This window comes from Ochlerotatus camptorhynchus, unplaced genomic scaffold, assembly GCF_037179485.1.
Source record: "Ochlerotatus camptorhynchus isolate MF236.1 unplaced genomic scaffold, CSIRO-AGI_Acam_v1.1 ptg000656l, whole genome shotgun sequence".
NCBI classification, from domain to species: Eukaryota; Metazoa; Arthropoda; class Insecta; order Diptera; family Culicidae; genus Ochlerotatus; species Ochlerotatus camptorhynchus.
Window position 1 is genome coordinate 18,358 of NW_027041135.1, and position 19,570 is coordinate 37,927.

The 19,570-nt window shown below is 42.0% G+C and overlaps 1 protein-coding gene across 1 annotated transcript in view; it reads left to right on the top strand.

Moving 5' to 3' along the window:
* Positions 1–8,389: 8,389 nt before the first annotated feature.
* Positions 8,390–19,570, top strand: part of LOC135714505 (uncharacterized) — a 31,302-nt gene continuing 20,121 nt past the window's right edge. Inside the window, exons 1-4 of the mRNA XM_065237877.1 lie at positions 8,390–8,842; positions 8,915–9,122; positions 9,183–11,795; positions 11,851–12,293. Of these exons, the coding sequence (XP_065093949.1) occupies positions 8,390–8,842; positions 8,915–9,122; positions 9,183–11,795; positions 11,851–12,293 (3,717 nt within the window). The remainder of the gene's footprint in view (positions 8,843–8,914; positions 9,123–9,182; positions 11,796–11,850; positions 12,294–19,570) is intronic.

A 19,570-nucleotide genomic window follows, 5' to 3' on the forward strand; every position in this document is an offset into this window, starting at 1 on the left:
AGTGATCGGCTTACCAAAAGTTGAAGCTTCGGTTGTGCTGGGTTATGCTTCCTAGAAAAAACGACCAACTCAGTTTTCTCCGTGGAGAATTCGATACCTAGCTGAATAGCCCAAGTAGACAAATTATCTAAGGTATCCTGTAAGGGTCCTTGCAGGTCGACCCCTTTGGGCCCTGTCATAGACACTACGCCGTCATCTGCAAGTTGTCTCAACGTGCAGTTGTCACTTAGACAATTGAAAATTTCTCTGACGTAGAAATTATACAAAAGGGGGCTTAAACATGAGCCCTGTGGGAGACCCATGTAACTAAATCGTGAAGCTGTAGAGTTTCCATGAGAAAAACTCATATGTTTCTCTGACAGCAAATTGTACAAAAAGTTATTAATTAATGGAGAAAGGCCACATGCGTGGAGTTCGTCTGAAAGGACTTCAACCGATACTGAATCAAGAGCCCCCTTAATATCCAAGAACACAGAAGCCATTTGCTCTTTTTTTGCAAAAGCCAACTGAATTTCTGTGGAAAGCAACGCGAGACAGTCGTTCGTTCCCTTGCCCCTACGGAATCCAAATTGAGTATCTGAGAGTAGGTGGTTCGTCTCAACCCATTTGTCCAAGCGAAAAAGGATCATTTTCTCCAACAATTTTCGAATGCACGATAACATCGCGATGGGACGATACGAGTTATGATCTGAAGCGGGTTTTCCAGGCTTTTTAATGGCTATAACTCTCACTTGCCTCCAATCATCCGGAACAATATTGAGCTCCAGGAACTGACAAAACAAGTTCAACATGCGCCTCTTAGCGACGTCTGGGAGGTTCTTCAACAAGTTGAACTTGATTCTATCAGCCCCCGGAGCCGAATTGCCACACGAAAGGAGCGCGAGTGAGAGTTCCAGCATTGAAAAAGGCTGGCTGATCTCGTCTACCGAGTTCGTCGTTTCGCGAGGAATCATCTGTGCCGGCACGGAATCAGGACATACTTTTCGCGCGAACTTGAGAATCCAACGATCTGAGTACTCCTCGCTCTCGTTGTTCGAAGACCGGTTACGCATCCTTCGCGTCGCGTTCCAAAGCGTATTCATCGATGTTTCGCGCGATAATCCGTCCACGAATTACCGCCAGTATCCGCGTTTCTTGGCTTTGATGAGGCTCTTGAGTTCGCGTTCAAGAGAAGAGTACGCTTCGAAATTCACGGGTGTTCCGCGTTTCCGGAAAAGCTTAAACGCGTCGGACTTTTGACGTAGGACTACGTCTGTGATTTCTATATGGGGGTACACTTTGTGAAAACCGAAAAAGGAACATGTAACGTAAATTCCCAAACAGGGACGCAGCGACAGAGCGCCAATCGAACACACGACACATTTTTGCTTTGACTTCGTTCACATTCTGATTTCGACCAAGTTCCCTTCGCCGATTTCAGCTGTGAACGATTGCAAAAACAGCAAACTGATCGCAGTCACTTTGGTGCTTTGTGCTGCTTCTAACTTGGGCAGTAAAAATAAAGTAGGGGTTATTTTCCAAGAGTCGAAGTGACTTTTTTCACTAGTGAAGTGAGAAAAGACACGTCGTGGTGACGTTACTCTCCATTTGATTTCCACAGAGAGTCACGTCACCACGACGTGACTTCTCTCACTTCACTAGTGACAAAAGTCACATCGATTCTCGCTATCGCTCATTCTGGAATTTCAATATGCAGGAATATGGGAAAATCGGCTTCTATGCAGCAGCTGTGGCATGCACAGCGCAAACAACCAAAACAAGCTAGAATGAAACATTGAAACGTCCGTCGCTGCTGTCAGAGATGCCAGATTCACAGACATGTCTGTGAATTCACAGACTTTTATTTTTTTCACAGACTTTTTTTTCGTTACAGACATTTACAGACTTTTTAGTTTTTTCACAGATATTTACAGACTTTTGAAATGAAGGGAAAAATTTAAAATTTAGTTACCTTTTTATTAATAGCTTTGAACGTATACGCGTAAATGGATGCATTCCCAACTCCAATTAGGTTTAATTCGTTAAAAGCAGGTCTGTTTTGCTTGAACATGACTTTTACTGACATTTCAAATTTCACATCTATTACATGACCCCCCCGTCACACGCAAAACTTCTGCTAATTTAATAATTTTATACATTTCTGAAATTCAAAAACATTTTTCGCAGACTTCTGAAAAAAAAATCTGGCATCTCTGCTGCTGTACATGTTAATGCATAAAACGTACAAGATCACGCAATTAATCATATGATTTGAGTAGTAGCTATACTGAAGATTCGAGAGATGTCACCCCTTCATTGGTAGGAAAATCATTTTTGCAGTATGGAGGATATCAGAAAATCCACGATTTGTGACTAAACATGCTTTCACAGATGAAAATAAATCAACGAGTGTTTACCTTATCACCATAGTAATGTACTCGTGCAATTTTTGTGCATCTAATACTGCTCATAAAGACGATAATGAATAAAAACATCCGAAAGTGACTGGCCCTCTGGATGTGGATGATGGTAAAAACATGCATAACAAAACAGGACGACATACGATCCCTTTTCAAGCCTTGTCTGCAACTGTACGCGCGCGCTAGATAACAGTTTCTTTTATACTCGCAGAATAGCCAATGAAGCCCCTCCCTCTTAGAATATTTTGCGTCTTACTTCATTATGTTGTTACTTCCCTGTAGCTATCAGATGTGCGCACGCACAGTATAAATTCAGTAGGCAAAGGGAAATCGATATCAGTTCTGATTACGCTCTCGCTGTGTGTGATCGTGGAATAGCTGGATATTTTTGAGAAAATCAAACTGTGCCATGTCGCAATACGATTCTGCGCTGTACATGCGCAATCTTCGAAAGCGATTGAGGGGGCAAGGAGCAGAGGACATCCCGAAGCGACCCAAAACTGCTGCCGAACGAGTTCGCTGTTTTCGGGCCAAAAACAAAACAGCTGTATCTAATGCGTCATCAACTATCGCTTGGGACGCTGGCGAAGGGTCTTCAACTCGAGGTAGGAAATCTTGATTATTTATTAGCCGCCGTAACAAATATGTATTTATGGTAGCAAAGTTCTACTTCTGTTACCGTTCAATACCATTCCGATTTGGAGAATCTGGCAAATGTCTTCTTACAATTTAATTTATAAACATCGACGTTGGCATCATATCAACCTTTTATTTGTTGAATGTATTGCGATCATTATAGTAACCCTTTCACGAATGAACTTTTAAGCTGTTAGTAATCGCTGTTTTTGATGAACCCTCTCTTGCACTTGAAAAGTAACGTTTCTGTGTGATTTAAACATTGTTTTAAATGTTCGATGCAATCAAGCTTTAGTTATTTACTGTTCTCAATATTGATAAACAAAAGAAAGCATGGATTTTAATTTCTAGAATTGATCAGCGAACCTATAAATTACTTGAGAACAATATTCGATTATGTGATTATATCAGATACGATTCTATACTATTTCCTGGAAATCATTGCACGGATATCTCGCTTCCCGGGTAGTTGATTCGGATGATAACCCTATTGTAAGATTGTCATTTCACGGAACGACGCATTTAGTTCTCAGCATTATTCTGACATTAGGTCGACATTGGTTCTTAATTAAACTTTGATGTGAAAATGATGTCAGCCCAACGTCTAAATGGAATATACTGTAAACCGTTTATTTTTCTTCAACCCAGCATTACCCCAACTTCAACTTGACGTAATCTGATATCAGCCCTAACTAAATCCGACATAAACCTGACAATAGCATAACTATAACATTTATCCAACATTGGTTTTGAATGATCTTTTTCCCAGTTTCATGCCGTCTACATTTCATGTTTTTGGTAAAAGAATGTTCAGGAAACCGGGTTATTCCGAGAAAAGACATTCCGGGAAATGTCAAAATCACAGCTCCGACAATAAAATTTCTTGTTATGAACTGGGGGGGGGAGGTGATGGCCAATCAGCCTACTGCTCATTCTTGTATGAAATTGGTTCCAAACGTAAACAAGCCCTGTAGGTTTCATATGGCTTGTTTACGTTCGGAACCAGTTATGCGAGGTAGGCGACGATTGTTCGTATATGACAGCCACCTCCCCCCCTTGGTTATGAAGCATTATCAACAGAAGGGATGTTATTTACAGTGAAGTTCAATATTCTGGAGTGATTTTTCAATAGGTCGCAAGTATCACTTTGCCTCAGCTGAGAAAATCCAATTATTTTATTTCGATTTTTCATGGATTCTGCTGCATTTTACTAATAATTCATAATGCATAGTTATTGAGAAATGATCGATTTATATATTCGATACATATTGAAAAGGTTCATTTAAAAATTTTATCCAGCCACTTATAAGAAGCTTTTCATAAACTACGCAGACAGTGTATGGGGGGGTTTGGCAATTGTTCACGGTTCATACAAATTTTAAGAATTGTGTATGGACAATTGTCTACGCATGGGGAGGGGGGTCAAGAATACCAAAAAACTGTCTACGTAGTTAATGAACAGCCCCTAAGGGAATTGGAAAAGAAGATAGATTAGTTATCGATCTGCCATCGTCCAAAGCACTGAATTCTCATCAAGTGAATGAGCGAAAATGATTTGTTTAATGATGTTGAAAAGTTTTTTTGTACAAACAAATGGGTCACCAACTGAAATTTATCTGTATTTATCTGTCAAATCTGTCAATAGGTGCAGTGTGATTAATTATGTTCTTGATACTTCATAATCTATATGTTGTGCTCCGTGGTCGAGTTATCTAACAGCGCAAAGCGTTTTGGATAAAACCGGTGGCAATAGTTATTTTTCGATCAGTGGTGACACGAGTCATGGAGTTTGACTTTTTTTCCTTAACATTTGATACTTTTCGCAATGACCATTGTGTCGACACACTCAAACGAACTGGCAAGCGGCAAAAATGTCATTGCTTCTTAACTGAAGCAATGAAATTGGGTTGTTAGCGGAATGATTTAAATAAAACAGCAAGTAAAGGTTATCTTCCCTTTAATTCCACTTAATTAATTTTGGTATCCATGACAGATACGTATTTCGACTACAATGTGCAGTTTTCATCAGTGTCGATTCCACTTAAAATCAAATGGAAGATAACCTTTACTTACTGTTTTATTTCTAAACTGTTTTCTGCCAGCGACAGAACATTTTTGCACAAAGAAGCAGACAAGACCGGCTGCGGGCGCGACATAAATTTATGTCAAGTAGAATGTTGCTGATTTCTTGCTGCATTTATTTGATGTTTATTGAATGGAATTAAAAGATGAGAATGAATACTAACCACTCATAAGCATAGATGTTAAAATTAGCGTAAATAAGGGAGTTGGTTATTTACTGTCACATGCAAGCTTGCAGCTAAAATGTCATTACAATAAACTGCACAGCAAAAAATTAATTTTGATATCACATGGATGCACTTCAATCGTTTCAAAAATATGGTGTAATAATACTTGCCAAAAAGGGCAAAATTATCATTAATACAGTACATGAACTGACATTACGCTGATTTTACTGCATTTGTTTATTTTTGTGGCCATAAAAATTACATGAGATTTTCGACATGATTGAAGCGTATCCTAATGGATGTAATATTAAAATTTATTTTTTGCTGTGTGTTTGGAAAAAATAGGCTGCGACATTTGATTTATTCTCTATCTCCGTGGTTTGCAATGTAGTTATACACGACCGCCCGAGGGGCACGCACTAGACTATCAATACTACGCAGCCTGCTGACAAAATATTTAAAATCTTGCCATTACTGCATTCATTACTTTAAATACACTCTTAATTTCCATAAATACCAGCAGAATTTTAAATTTAAATTATTTTCAATACATTTAAATTATTTTTAATTACATTCATTATCATTAATTATTTGTTGATTACTTTCAATACCGCTAAAAGTATTTAAATTCAAATTATTACTGTCATCAAAGTATTTAAATTACTGCGATGTATTTTAAATATCACGCACTCATACCTGGAAGTGCGCGCCCCTCGCGACCGCCCATGTGCTGGTTGTACAACATTATATTTACACTATGAGCAATATATTCGAAATAGAATATGCATTTTCACAGAATATTTTATCAACTTCAAATATGAAGAGCTTTTGAGTGTGTTGATTTATTTCCTTTTAATTCCGTTATTAATTGCTTATCTTTTGACAGATACGCGTATTTCGTCTACTACTTGCAGACTTCATCAGTGCCAAGTGATCAACACCACTTCACTTGGCACCAGTGTGGTCAGTTCTACGGATTTATCCGTAGATCTACGGATTTTTAGGTTTCCTACGGATCTACGGACCGACCATAACATTCTACGGATTTTCCAGATATCTACGGATTTTTTTAATAGCGCCGTAGTAATTCTACGGATTCTCAAAATTTTAGCTCACCCCCCGCTCACCACTTTCATTTTTTTTTTTACTTTTTGAATGGCGGTTTTTGGGAAATGGTCATAAAATTTAGCAAGAATTAACGCAAAGGAAACAAATTTACTTATCTACTGATTGTACTCGATGAAAAGTTAACAACACTACTTGGCACTGATGAAGTCTGCAAGAAGTAGACGAAATACTAAATATCTGTCAAAACATAAGCAATTAATAACGGAATTAAAAGGAAATAAATCAACACACTCAAAAGCTCTTCATAAAGGGATTCCGTTAAGAGGTTCGACAAAATTAATATATTGAACTTCAAATAGTTGGATTTGTAATTTCAAATGGTTTTATTTGTACTTAAAACCATTTGAGGGTTTAGGACAAAGGAATGTTGCTTTTTCAAATGTGTGTTTTAGTGTTTCCTCCGCCGCGTTCTGTTGTTGAAGAAACAAACAGAGTGCAAGGCATCGTCGATGAACCAGGTGACAATTGTTTTATTCTGCCGACTTTGTTTAACAATGAAGCTGCTTTCGCCGGTGATGCTGTAGTCATGGAACATTTCCCCGATACGGTCATTATCTCTCCATCGCTTTCCGGTTTCGAAATACAAGCCGATATTGCCACGCCGTTGGAGACTATGGAAATCGATACATCGTTTCCTGAGCATTCAAGTCAGGGTGAGTAAAACCTTAAACTTCATAGATTTTTGACGAAAAGTAATCTCAAGTGCATTCGTTACGTAATTGAGGCGAAAATGTCAACGTGCATATAAAATAATTATGTTATTGTTATTATTCCTTTTTAGAGTCTATTTTACCACCAAATTTTGATCGCGCTAATCGTGAGTTCACGAAGCGGTTCATGGATAACGTGTTCGGTGCTGTATGCGACATATGCGACAGACTATGGTTTACCAATGATTTGAAACCATTGACAGAAGTGGGTGCGGCTGCGTTGGTTGACAGTGGATCTTTTCAATCCGTTGAAGGATTTTTGGCTTGCCAGACTTGCCAAAGCAATCTGAAGCGAGGAAAAGTTCCGGCTTTCGCAAAATCGAACGGTTTCGCATTTCCAGACAAGCCATCTGGACTGCCACCACTTGATGTCGTCACGGAACGGTTGGTATCCCCTCGGTTGCCATTCATGCAAATCCGCCGATTGCGATTTGCAGCAGGTAAAATGAAATTGCAATGCTTGATGACTTATAATTTATCAACTATGTTTTCAATTACAGGCAGCTATTCTATTATCGGGCAAGTGATCAATTGTCCCGTGGATGTTGCACAAATGGTACACTCTCTTCCCCGTCAGCTCGATGATGATCAGGCCTTCAACGTGTTCATCAAAAAGCACGTAATCCATAAGTCATCGTACTTGTCCGGCTTTATAAAGAAAACTACGGTTAAAGCGTGACTTTCTTATTTGATTACGACACCACTGTATCGCCACTACGGGATCACAATTGATCAGATCGCCATAGATGATCTTGAAACCCCTGCAGTGGATCCTCAAATTGAGCTGGAAACCATTGCCGTGGATAACGAGACCGAATTGCTGCTCGGGCAACAGGAAACGCTCCTTTGGAATGAGGACAAATGCCTGGAGATCGCTCCCGCGCAAAACAGGGTTCCTCTGTCATTGATTTACGACGAGCACGGTGAAGAGCTAGCTTTTCCTGCCATATATTTCGGCCATCCACGGAAATTCAAGCCAGGTGTTCGGGTGACATATTTCATGATGGCATCCAGTGAAACTCGTCGCCGAGACAGGCGTGGGGCCAAACCACAACATTTGTTGTATATGGCAATGAAAGTTCTTCGCCTTAGAGTTTCCGAAGGCTTGCAATGCACTTTTAAGTGCATGGGGACCGCGAATATTACACGTGCCAACCTTAAGGACCGCGAATTCATGGAGCAGTGCATTGATCGAAATCTATCCTTCCTCAAGTCAATACCGAATTCAGTACAGTATTGGCAACAAAGGAAGAGAGATTTGTTCGCCATGATGCGACAATTGGGAAAGCCTACGATGTTCCTCACACTCAGTGCAAATGAGATGAAGTGGCCCCATTTGTTGAAGCTCCTACATCGATTGTCAGAGGGACACAATGGCAATGACTTAACAGATCCTATCCAGGAATTGACTGCATTACAAAGAGCAACTCTGGTCAATGACGATCCAGTCACGTGCTGTGTGTACTTCAACAAGCTGGTTGACACTATCATGCTCCTGCTGATGTCGCGGCACTACAGTCCATTCGGAAAGCACTATGTGGCCGATTATTTCAAGCGGATTGAATTTCAGCACCGTGGAAGTCCTCACGCGCACATCTTGCTATGGCTGAACAAGGATCCCCGGGAAGCAATCAGTGAAAATATGCCAAAAACCGTACAGCTGATTAAAGATCTCTGTTCCGTTAGCGTCAGAGATTTGCCGAATACTTACGGGTATCAAGTAAGATCAATGTTATTATGTATTTAATATTAGTTTAAAATTATCTATTTATTAAACCTTTTATTATTATAGGTCCATAAGCATACTTTCACATGTTTCAAGCGGAACGAAAACCACTGTCGGTTCAATATTCCGTACTGGCCGACGGATCGGACACTAGTTTTGCTTCCGATTGCGTCCGATGATAGCCGCAGGGATCGGCTCACCCGGAAAGCCAAGATAATGCGAGAGGCTCTGGAAACGAAAACATATGATACATTGGAAGCATTTCTTAGCGATTGTAATTGCACTCCTGATTGTTATCTAGCCGTCATTGGAGTATCAATTCGCCGTCCAACAGTCCTGTTCAAGCGATCCATGAATGAACTATGGACAAACCCATTCAACCCGTGGATAGCAAGCCACCTCGGCTCGAACATGGACTTGCAATTCATCCTGGACGAGTACACCTGCGCTGCGTACGTGGTTGAATACGTAAATAAGACCAACCGTGGAGTGAGCTGTCTCCAGCGGGATCTCATCAAGCTGCAAGAAGAGTTCCCTGATCAAGACTTCACCGCTCTCTTGAAGAAGGTCAGCATCAAGATGCTGAATTCTGTGGAGATGTCTGCTCAAGAAGCATCGTGGTATTTGTTACGTCAGCCGATGTCGGAAGCAAGCCGAGCGACGCAGTTCATTCCAACGATGTGGCCGCACGAGCGAATTAAGTCCAGAAAACGAAATCAGCGAATGGACGACGAAAGCATCAGTGACGATTCGACTGATGTATGGACTTTGAATATCATACAGAAGTATGAAGCTCGTAACGACCTGGAAGATCTGTGTCTAGCCGATTTCGCAGCCCTCTACCAGCAGCAACGCAGCAGCAACTCTTACAGGGCTCGGAAATTTCACCGAGTGTTGCAATGGTGTAGCTATGACATGTCGAAGCTTTCGGACTACAAGCGTGAAATGGTACTCCTCTTCGTCCCGTTTCGCAATGAGCTGTGTGATATTCTCGACCAAAACAAGTTCTTGCAGCTATACGATCAGCACGAACAGGCAATCCTTGCGAAACGTAAAGAGTACGACTGTGATCTGAACCTGGAGCAGATAATCGATGAGTACCTGAGGGTAAGCGTTGAGGAAACTCCAGATGCACAGGAGGCGGTAGCAACAGAAAAGGGTGATGAATGTACCAGAGCCATCGTGATGGAACCCAACGATGATGACATCCGCTTACTACCCACGAACGCTCTATCTGCCGTCATAAAACAGCGGACGACCGTTATGAGCAAGCAGGATTACTGTGCTCTGGTTCGCAAAACGAATGCTGAACAGAGAGCTCTTGTACTGCAAGTAATCGACAACCTGCATTGTTTTGATGACAGCAGAAAACCTCTCCAGTTGTTCTTTACCGGGCCGGCTGGATGCGGTAAAACGTTTACGCTCCATGTCCTGATGGAGACATATAATCGCTTTAGCCAGCAACATAATGCACTTAATAACGCCTATGTCGCCTGCGCATCGACAGGAAAGGCTGCCGTGGCTATCGGGGGAACAACTGTCCATTCGGCGTTCCACATAACCATGGATCGAAGACACCATGGGCAACTCCGGTTCGAACTCCTGCAGCTGTATCGACAATCGTTTGCCAACATCAAGCTAATAATAATCGATGAAATTAGCATGATCGGAGCAAACATTTTCAATACAATCCACACGCGGCTTCAAAGCATCACCGGTGATTACGATCTTCCGTTCGGCGGAAAAGACGTAATCATGTGTGGCGATTTCCGACAGCTTCCTCCGGTGAATGCGAGACCCGCTTTTAAGTCCGCGAACAACTCCATCGGTGGTGTAGCACTATGGCAAACGCTGGATTACTTCCCTTTGCGCCAAGTGATGCGACAAACCGATGTTGAGTTTTCCTCCATTCTAACAAAGATCGGAAATGGTGAGCGGTTGTCGGATTGTGAGACCAAGCTGGTAGAAAGCAGGTTCCGGACAGTCGAATGGTGCATGGAGAATGTTCCGAACGCAATACGATTATACCATCGCAATAACGCTGTTGAAGCGTATAATCATGGTGCCTTGAGCAACCGTGATGGATGGGATTGCACTGCCGAGGATGTAATCAGCGGATACCAAGACGCTGCTCAGCTAACCAGTGCTCGTACCAAACTACACAAAATGAGTGTCGCTGAAACAGGTTGTCTTCCATACCTTCTACGATTGGTTGTTGGAATGTCATACATGATAACGACCAACGTAGAAGTAGAGGACGGTCTCGTCAATGGAGCAATCGGCGAACTCAGGTACATTGAGCACACCGATGATGGCCCCCAGCAGTCTGCGTGTCGCTTGTGGTTCAAATTTGATAACGACGCTGTTGGTGCGAAACTTCGGGTGAAATCCAGGCCGCTTGTATTTTCAAAACCTGGCGTACTGCAACAAGACTGGACACCGATCTACAAGCGATCGGTCAACGTCAAGCTAAGCAGTGTAATCAAATGCAAGCGAATACAATTTCCCATCGTTAGTGCCTGTGCGTTGACAATTCACAAGTCACAAGGAGCTACTTTCGCGGAAATTGTTATCGATTATGACAAGAGCCAGGAGCAGCAGTTGGTATACGTCGCCATGTCACGTGTGAGTTCAGTGCAGGGGCTCTACATGACAAACTCCGCCAATTCATTCGTGTTTCATCACGGTAAGGGCAGCAACACCCCCAAGATGAAGGAACTCCGTGACGAGATGCAACGGTTAGAAAACCACAAATTGTTGACGCTCAGTGACGAGTTGATCGCGTTCTTCGATAACGCTGATCACTCTGTTATACTGATGACCCTGAACATCCAGAGCCTGAATGCGCATTCCAAGGACCTGTCGACTGACCATGTCATGACCAGAGCCGATTTCTTGGCGCTGAGTGAGACTTGGATGGACGACAATGAGTCTTCGGAAATATCAGGTAAATGAATTCTTTCAATTGTTTGACTTTATATAATTCTGCTTATTTTTTCTAGGTTACATATGCATAGCGAAATTCAAGCGAGAAAATGTGAGGGCAGGAGGCGTGGCCATTTACGAGAAGGCATCAATTTCACCAGTATCAACGTCGCACACGATTGTTCAGCTGGGTGAACGACATGATCCCATTTTCGTTGAAGCCGCAAACTATGGAGATATTTGCGCTGCGGAAATTCAAGTTGATGGGTGCAAAATGGTACTATTCAGCGTGTACGTTTCACCGAACACACCGATCAAGCTCGCCAAAGCGTTCATGGCTAGAAGCCTGACCCTCTACAAACATTTTCCAACTCCAATCATTGTAGCTGGGGACTTCAATATCGACGTCTCTAAGGCGGAGAACATCGAATTCATCGAGTTCATGGCAAACCTGTTGGATTTGAACTTGGTCTCGGATTCCCAGCAATCAACCACGTTGAAGGGCTCGTGTATAGATATGGTGTTTGCAAGGGATACTGCTCCACTTGCAACGAAAAGATACATCACGTACTTTTCGTACCATCGGCCGTTGTTCACATTGTTGTCTGCTGCAAATTAGTGAGACACGTCACACAAACGGGTTACATTTGCCAGTTGAGGGTTTCGGTCTTCCTCCGGTTAAGCTCTGTATTGTTCTGAAAATATCAATACGAGCATCACGTTGCCTTTGCCCGTTGAGTCTCTCGACGTTTCCTCCGCTTTAAACGAGCCCCTTCACAAGCAACAAAACGCCACACGTCTCTAAGGCAGAGAACATCAAATTCATCGAATTCATTGCAAACCTGTTGAACTTGAACTTGGTCTCGGATTCCCAGCAACCAACCACGTTGAAGGGCTCGTGTATAGATATGGTGTTTGCAAAGGATACTGCTCCACTTACACAGAAAAGATACATCACGTACTTTTCGTACCATCGGCTGTTGTTCACATTGTTGTCTGCTGCCAATTCGTGTTGCACTAATTTTCACACAGTCGGGTCACCTTTGCCGGTTGAGGGTTTCGGCCTTCCTCCGGTTAAGCTCTGTCTTGTTCTGAAAATATCAATACGAGCATCCTGTTGCCTTTGCCTGTTGAGTCTCTCGACGTTTCCTCCGGTACAAACGAGCCCCTTCACAAACAACAAAACGCCACATAGCTCTACTTCCTGCAGTCGCCAGCCAACCGCCTCTTCACAACCAACAAGCCGTGCTCTACTTTCTGCAATTATTTTTAATCATCAAGTAACCATAGGTAAACACTAAACCTCAATGACATTTTAGAAAATCTGATGCATTTTTATTTTCACTCATCTAGTCACAACCAACAAAGCAACGTCCCCTGTGTGGAAATAGAAACATCGCGACGATCAGCAAAATTAACAAAGCTTCTAATCCTGAAGCAACCGGGCCGAGACTTTTCCGAGTGCCCATTTGTCGTAGCGAAGTTGAGGTATCCTTCGCTGCGCCCTTGCAACCCGTCACAGCCACCGTGTCAATCCGTGTCCAGCAGCAGCCAGGCCAAGATTCTTCCAAGTGCTAATTCATCGTAGCACCTCACAACCAACAAACCGTGCCCCTACTTTCTGCAATAATTTTTATTTAATCATCAATTAACCATAGGTAAACACTAAACCTCAATGACATTTTCGAAAATCTCTGATGTATTTTTCATTTTCACTCATCTAGTCACATAACCAACAACCTTTGTGTGGAAGTAGAACCATCGTGACGATCAGCAAGAGGGACCAGCAAAACAGTAGCAACTAAGCTTCTAATCCTGAAGCAACCGGCCGAGACTCTTCTGAGTGCCCATTTCTCGTAGCGAAGTTGAGGTATCCTTCACTGCGTCCTTCCAACCCGTCGCAGCCACCTAGTCAACCCGTGTCCAGCAGCAGCCGCGCCGAGACTCTTCCGAATGTCCATTCATCGTAGCGAGGTTGAGGTTTCCTTCGCTGCGGCCATCATCATCATCTTGCAAAGGCTTTAAGCCTGTACTACCATCGGCCCTTTTCAGGGCCACCAACATTTTCCAAAAGAGTTAATTTTCTGCACATGTCCCAACTAAAATTCATATCAAAAGATTTTTTTCAGGGCAATCATAGTCATACTAAAGAGTATAAACAGAAAGAACCCCGCTAAAATTCCTATTCCTACATAAAACACAAGCTCCTGCTGCAGTTAACAAAAACATATATTATATCATACCACGTAGTCCTACGTCATCATTGCGTACAACCCCATTGGGCTGTCCCTTGTAGTTTTTACGATAAACCTCAGTGCATTGCTGGTCACACCAAGGGGAAGGAGGTTTCCTACGGAAAGACGTTCCAGGAAACGGCCGAGTTTGAGCTCGAAGCGCGCTGTCCAAGATCAGATTGAAGAGGAAGTTATATTCCTCCAACGGTGGAAGCCCTTCTACCGACGACACGGCTTCCTCTATCGCGGTCTTGAACGTTGTCCAATCGATATTACGGGTGAGGTCGTACGCGACGTTAACGGACTCCGACGAATTGAACCCACTGGCAATCGAAATTTTGATCGTGTAACGAGTACCATATTTCTGAATTCAATTTTCATCAATATTTGTTAGGAACATGAATTTAAAATAAATCTCATAAATAATCACCGCAGTCGTTGAGTGAATTCTATTAGTAGGTAATGAATTCGAGAGTGAAGCAGATATCCACCACTTGGCATAATGAAATTGTAAATGAGTTATAGTTCAGTAGTGAGAGCCGGGGTGGTATTCATGTCCAATTGCTGCAAGCAGGCGGTAGGTTGCTCGATCGTCGTTTAGCGCGTACGTACATCGACCCGGTACAGATCCTTTGATGATTTGTTAACCTTTCTCGAATGTCTCTCCTATCCCTGAACTTTGAGCCGAGCAGCGAATTGGATGATTGGAGTTGTTTGTTAGAGCAAGATGCCGATAGCGGGGGATGCAATTGAACATTGAGCATGAGAACAATTTTCGTTGTATCACGAATATCTAACTTCGTTAGGTTTACGTGATTTCCGGTGCCGAAGATTACGATAATGCGTTTAATCTGAAGATCCCCAAGAATCTATCGATCACTTTGGACTGATCAGTGGAAGAGGCAGGAGTGGTCCACCCGTAATCTCGCGCCGTGGTGTATTTAGTAAGGTAGAAGTGACATGAGGTTCTTTCTAACTAGTGAAACTTAAGAATCCTTTCCCATTAGTTCTTTCGATAGGCATTATTCGTTCCGAGCAGTGTGTGAAGCGTGTGTAGTGATTTTGGAGGAAGAAGGTAAAACTGGTGACAATTTCTGGTTTGTGCGATAGAGGCTTAACACGTGCTTGTGCAACGGTTTTTCTTTATACAGATTCGTGGCGAAGGTTGTGCATGCCCGACACACCACTCATTCAGCTAGTGACCATTTCTGGCCCCACCATCGGTTTCGAAGGTAACCCGGGGTACGCCGGAAGAGGGCCACGACCGTTAGAAACGCGCCCTAGGCAGGGCGAAACGGCCACAATAGTAACAAAACCCGCGATCATCTTTTTGGGGACGACTAAAGCGCGATCAGCGATCGTACCGCGTCACACAAGCCACGTGTCGACGCTAAGTAGCATCGGGAGTTTCTAAACCGACCAACGCGTTCATCTGCAGCATTTTCCACCTGTGTCCGTGAAGGAAAGACACCGGGTGATTCACCGCCAACCCCTCCGTTCATCCACCGCATCACCGTCATCTGTATTGCAGTATAAATGGTCCGTGAGTACTGAATGAATCCCTTGTGAAATGTTTCGTCCATGCGCATGTTGACTTGAAACTTGAGAGCCCGCAACCGTAGCACTTTTCCGGTCTTGCGAGGCGTACAAATTCTAACCGTTTGCACGTGAACCCAAATGAGAGCCGTTTGAACACGCACAGGAGGATGAAACATACCAGAACATAACCCAACACACACGATAGACAGGTAGATAAAGAGGGAAAGGTAGAGGCAATTAGGCAGCAAAGCAAACAAAATGAACAGAACATGAACTTTTGCGCCTGTAAGTAGACTAAACAATAAACATTATGTAATAAAGCTCTCTTTGGTTTTGGATAGGCAAATATGCAATTAAGTCCTGTAATTTCGTTATGCCAAAAAAGATTTTTATAGATCTGCCTTGATGAGATAGAAGTGAATCTGTTTGGAAGATTTTCATGTCACCGTTTTTTTTCCGCTGTAGTTTTTTTTTTCTACTGGAGAGGTTGGCTCCGAAACCAACTGGAAAACTTCCAAATCTAACACGGATTTTCTCAGGGTGAAAGAAGTGTCTTGCCCTGTGATGATAACCACTCGCATTGGTTAATCTTGGTCCGGGCGGTTTATTGGCAGCATTTTCTCCTCAGTTGCATTTACTTCACTATTTGTGACATACTTTTTCTAATTGAATAGCGCTAGTCAGATAAAAATAAAATAGGAACCTAATCCTGCAAGGTCTCATACGGTCGGGCAACCTCAAAATTGGTAAATGGTCTCCCTCGGGAGTGGCGCTTAAGCCATTTTAATTTCAACGGAAAGCTCGTCAGGCTGACGGGTTACAATCGGCAAGTGGATGACATTCCACGTGCAATCCAACGATAATGAGTTAGAGCAAAGTGTGAGGTCTAATTTACTTCCATTCGAAGATGGTCCAGCCAAACGTGTTACATCTCCATTGTTAAGAATTGTCATATTGAAGTTGTCACAGAGGTCATATATCATAGTAGAACGGTTGTCATCATACAGTTCCCCCCAGTCTGCACCGTGGGAATTAAAATCTCCCATAATCAACCGTGGAGCAGGAAGTACCGAACAGATATCTGAAAGTTGTTTTCGATTAACAACGGCTCTAGGAGGAATATATACAGAAGCAATACAAAGGCTCTTACCTTTAATAATAGCCTGACATGCGACAACCTCACTACCTTTAAGTTGTGGAAGATTCACTCTATAGAAGGAATGGCACTTTTAGTTATCGATGCGCAGCCATATTTTTGATCGATTGGTGATAAAATTATTGAAATTGGACCAGGGACAGTTGAGTGAGTTAGTAGTAGTAGTAAAATTATGTTTATTTCTGTTGATTATGGTAGTACATTGATTTATCATTTTAATTGATTAGCCTACTTGGCTCTTCATCTTTGTTTAATTTGATATTCTAATTTAATATTTGCGTTTTCAACTAGTTTACAGAATATCCCTTGGGGATGTGTTTTATTTGAATTGAAAAAGTGATAACCTACCTAACTACGAGTATAACTTAGCCTAACGTGCTAGATCACGTATGATCTGATGATTTGATCTCAGACAGGTGTCTCTGAACCTTTCCAGGATGAATACTCTCCGTTCTTCTAATGTTTGAATTCCAGCCAGGAAGTGGATCTCAGAATTTCTAGTCCGCGGGGGACTGTTTAGGACCATCCTAAGGATCTTGTTCTGGATCCTTTGGAGTTTAAGGTGATGGCATTTTGCGCAACTCTCCCAGATTGGCATACCGTACTCGATTACAGGAAGGAAGATTTGTTTGTAGACAACAAGCTTATTTTTCAGGGACAGGGTTGACTTCCTGTTGATAAGTGGATACAACGATCTTATCAAGATGTTGCACTTGGTTTTTGTTTTGTCAACGTGCTCCCTGAAAAGAAGCTTGCTGTCTAGTGTTAGCCCGAGGTACACGACCTCTTTGGACCATTCCACCACTGTGCCGTTCAGGCAGATCTTGTTATTCTCTGACGGAACAAGTCTAGGAGATTTAGAGTGTGGAAAGATAATGACCTGGGTCTTTGCCGCGTTGATACGGATCTTCCAGCTGTTGAAATATTCAGACAGGACGTCCAGGCCTCTCTGGCAGTTGAGTTATTAACGTTCCAAATCTTTCACAATTTTGTTTCATGTTCCATTTTCGGTTTTCACAAAGTGTATCCCCATATAGAAATCACAGACGTAGTCCTACGTCAAAAATCTATAAACTGAAAATCTTTACACCTTTCTTTCGTTTTTAGACTCCTGCAACGGTTGGACGCCAACCATCAACGCCTTTCGAACCATTCATCGGCCAGCGAGGCTCCAAAGGAGGCATAATCGTGGAAAGCTATGTTTTTCAAGTGGACAAAAAAACAGCTACCGCCACATACTATAAATGCGCGAACAGATCTGCTTGCCGAGCCCGATTCGTTGTAAGGTAATTTTTTCTGTAACATATCCGAAAAAATTCAACAGAATTCATCAACGTTGGAAGCAGCGAGTGGTAGAAATCTGTGTTAAGGAAAGCGCTTTTTGCAGGCAATCGGTGATAATTTTGATCACCATTGCAACAGTTTGACAATTTTGTAATTTTCAATAGTAACCTATTTAAATTGACAAAGTGTTAATTTTAGCAGATTCGTAGAAAATTTCCAATCGATTGGTTTGTTTAAAATTAAAATCCATCCGCTATTTACAGAGTTATAATTGATCGAAACCTGACCACTTTTCGTAACGCGGTAAATTTTGGTTTTTTGAAATTGCACCCCCAATTTATTGTCGTAAGACGTAATCCTACGTCAAAACAATGTAGTGTACAATTAATGTTTGTTATACTGTTTCAATATCCTTCCTTATAATATTGGCATGGCAGCCCTAACCCATAAAACTCTAAACGAATGATGAGTGGTGATAAGGTGCATCTTGCATGCATTGATTTTAACCTCGCGCGTTGAACAAAATACCACAGCATGTTACATTTACCTTGAGGGTTATTCTTAAAACCTTATAGGTCTTTTTAATGCACCACCAACGTAGAGTGCGCCACGCGAGTTCGAAAAGAAACGTCAACCAAACTGTTGTTTACTTTAGAATAACTTTTTTCACAACGCAAATTAAAGCATTTTTCATGCAACATCTTGCCAATTTCCATCGGTAATTGTCTTATTGTACGATTTTCCAGAAATCTGAACTGATTTGTAGCTTAACTATTCACACCCAAGAAATCCGGAAGATCATTACCACTAAGGTACTTCTTTGATTTTCCATTTTTCTCAACAAAAACATTCCTGAACACCAGCAGGATCTTTGCAAAAACGTGACAGATTTAAATTTTTCAACTGTAGATTAAGTTTTAGAGCATTTCAGATAAATCAATGTATCTGGAAAAGTAAATAAGTGTTCCGCTTCCTTTATCTCAAGGCAAACATGTCTGCTAACAAAACTCTTTTTGACGTTCTCCTATCCACCACCAGAGGTTGAATCGATCGCTTAGTTCCTAATAAAAAGGCCTATATTATATTGTGCAACGGCGTGAGTACTGAAAGCTTAATCTTCTATCATTGAGCAAAAACAATATAATAATAATAAGTTCTGTTGATAAAAAAAAGTTAGGGACAAGTTAATCTTTTCTATATTGAGTATTTGCCAGAATCTTGAGGATTTAATATAGAACTGGCTGTTGTCCGTCTTACTCCGCTGGGCGTTCTAACACCGTCTTCCCATACTGTATTGTATTGTATTGCTTCAAAGTATACTCTTGATGGTTCTTTAGCTTGCTCTTTCGATTTCATGTTCTTTTGTGAATCTCACTTCAATGTGACCAAACTGCTGTAGTATGCTTATTACAACAATTTTCATTTTCAGAGCTGCTATTGGTGTTTACAAGATTAGTGACCATACTCATCCAAATCATTCCTTACAAATTGCGAAATGTGAGCTTAGGCACGCGCCTAAGGAGGCGAGCTGCACAAGCTTTGAAAGCTACAGAGCTGTGTTCGACAGCGTTTGCAGCAGACCGG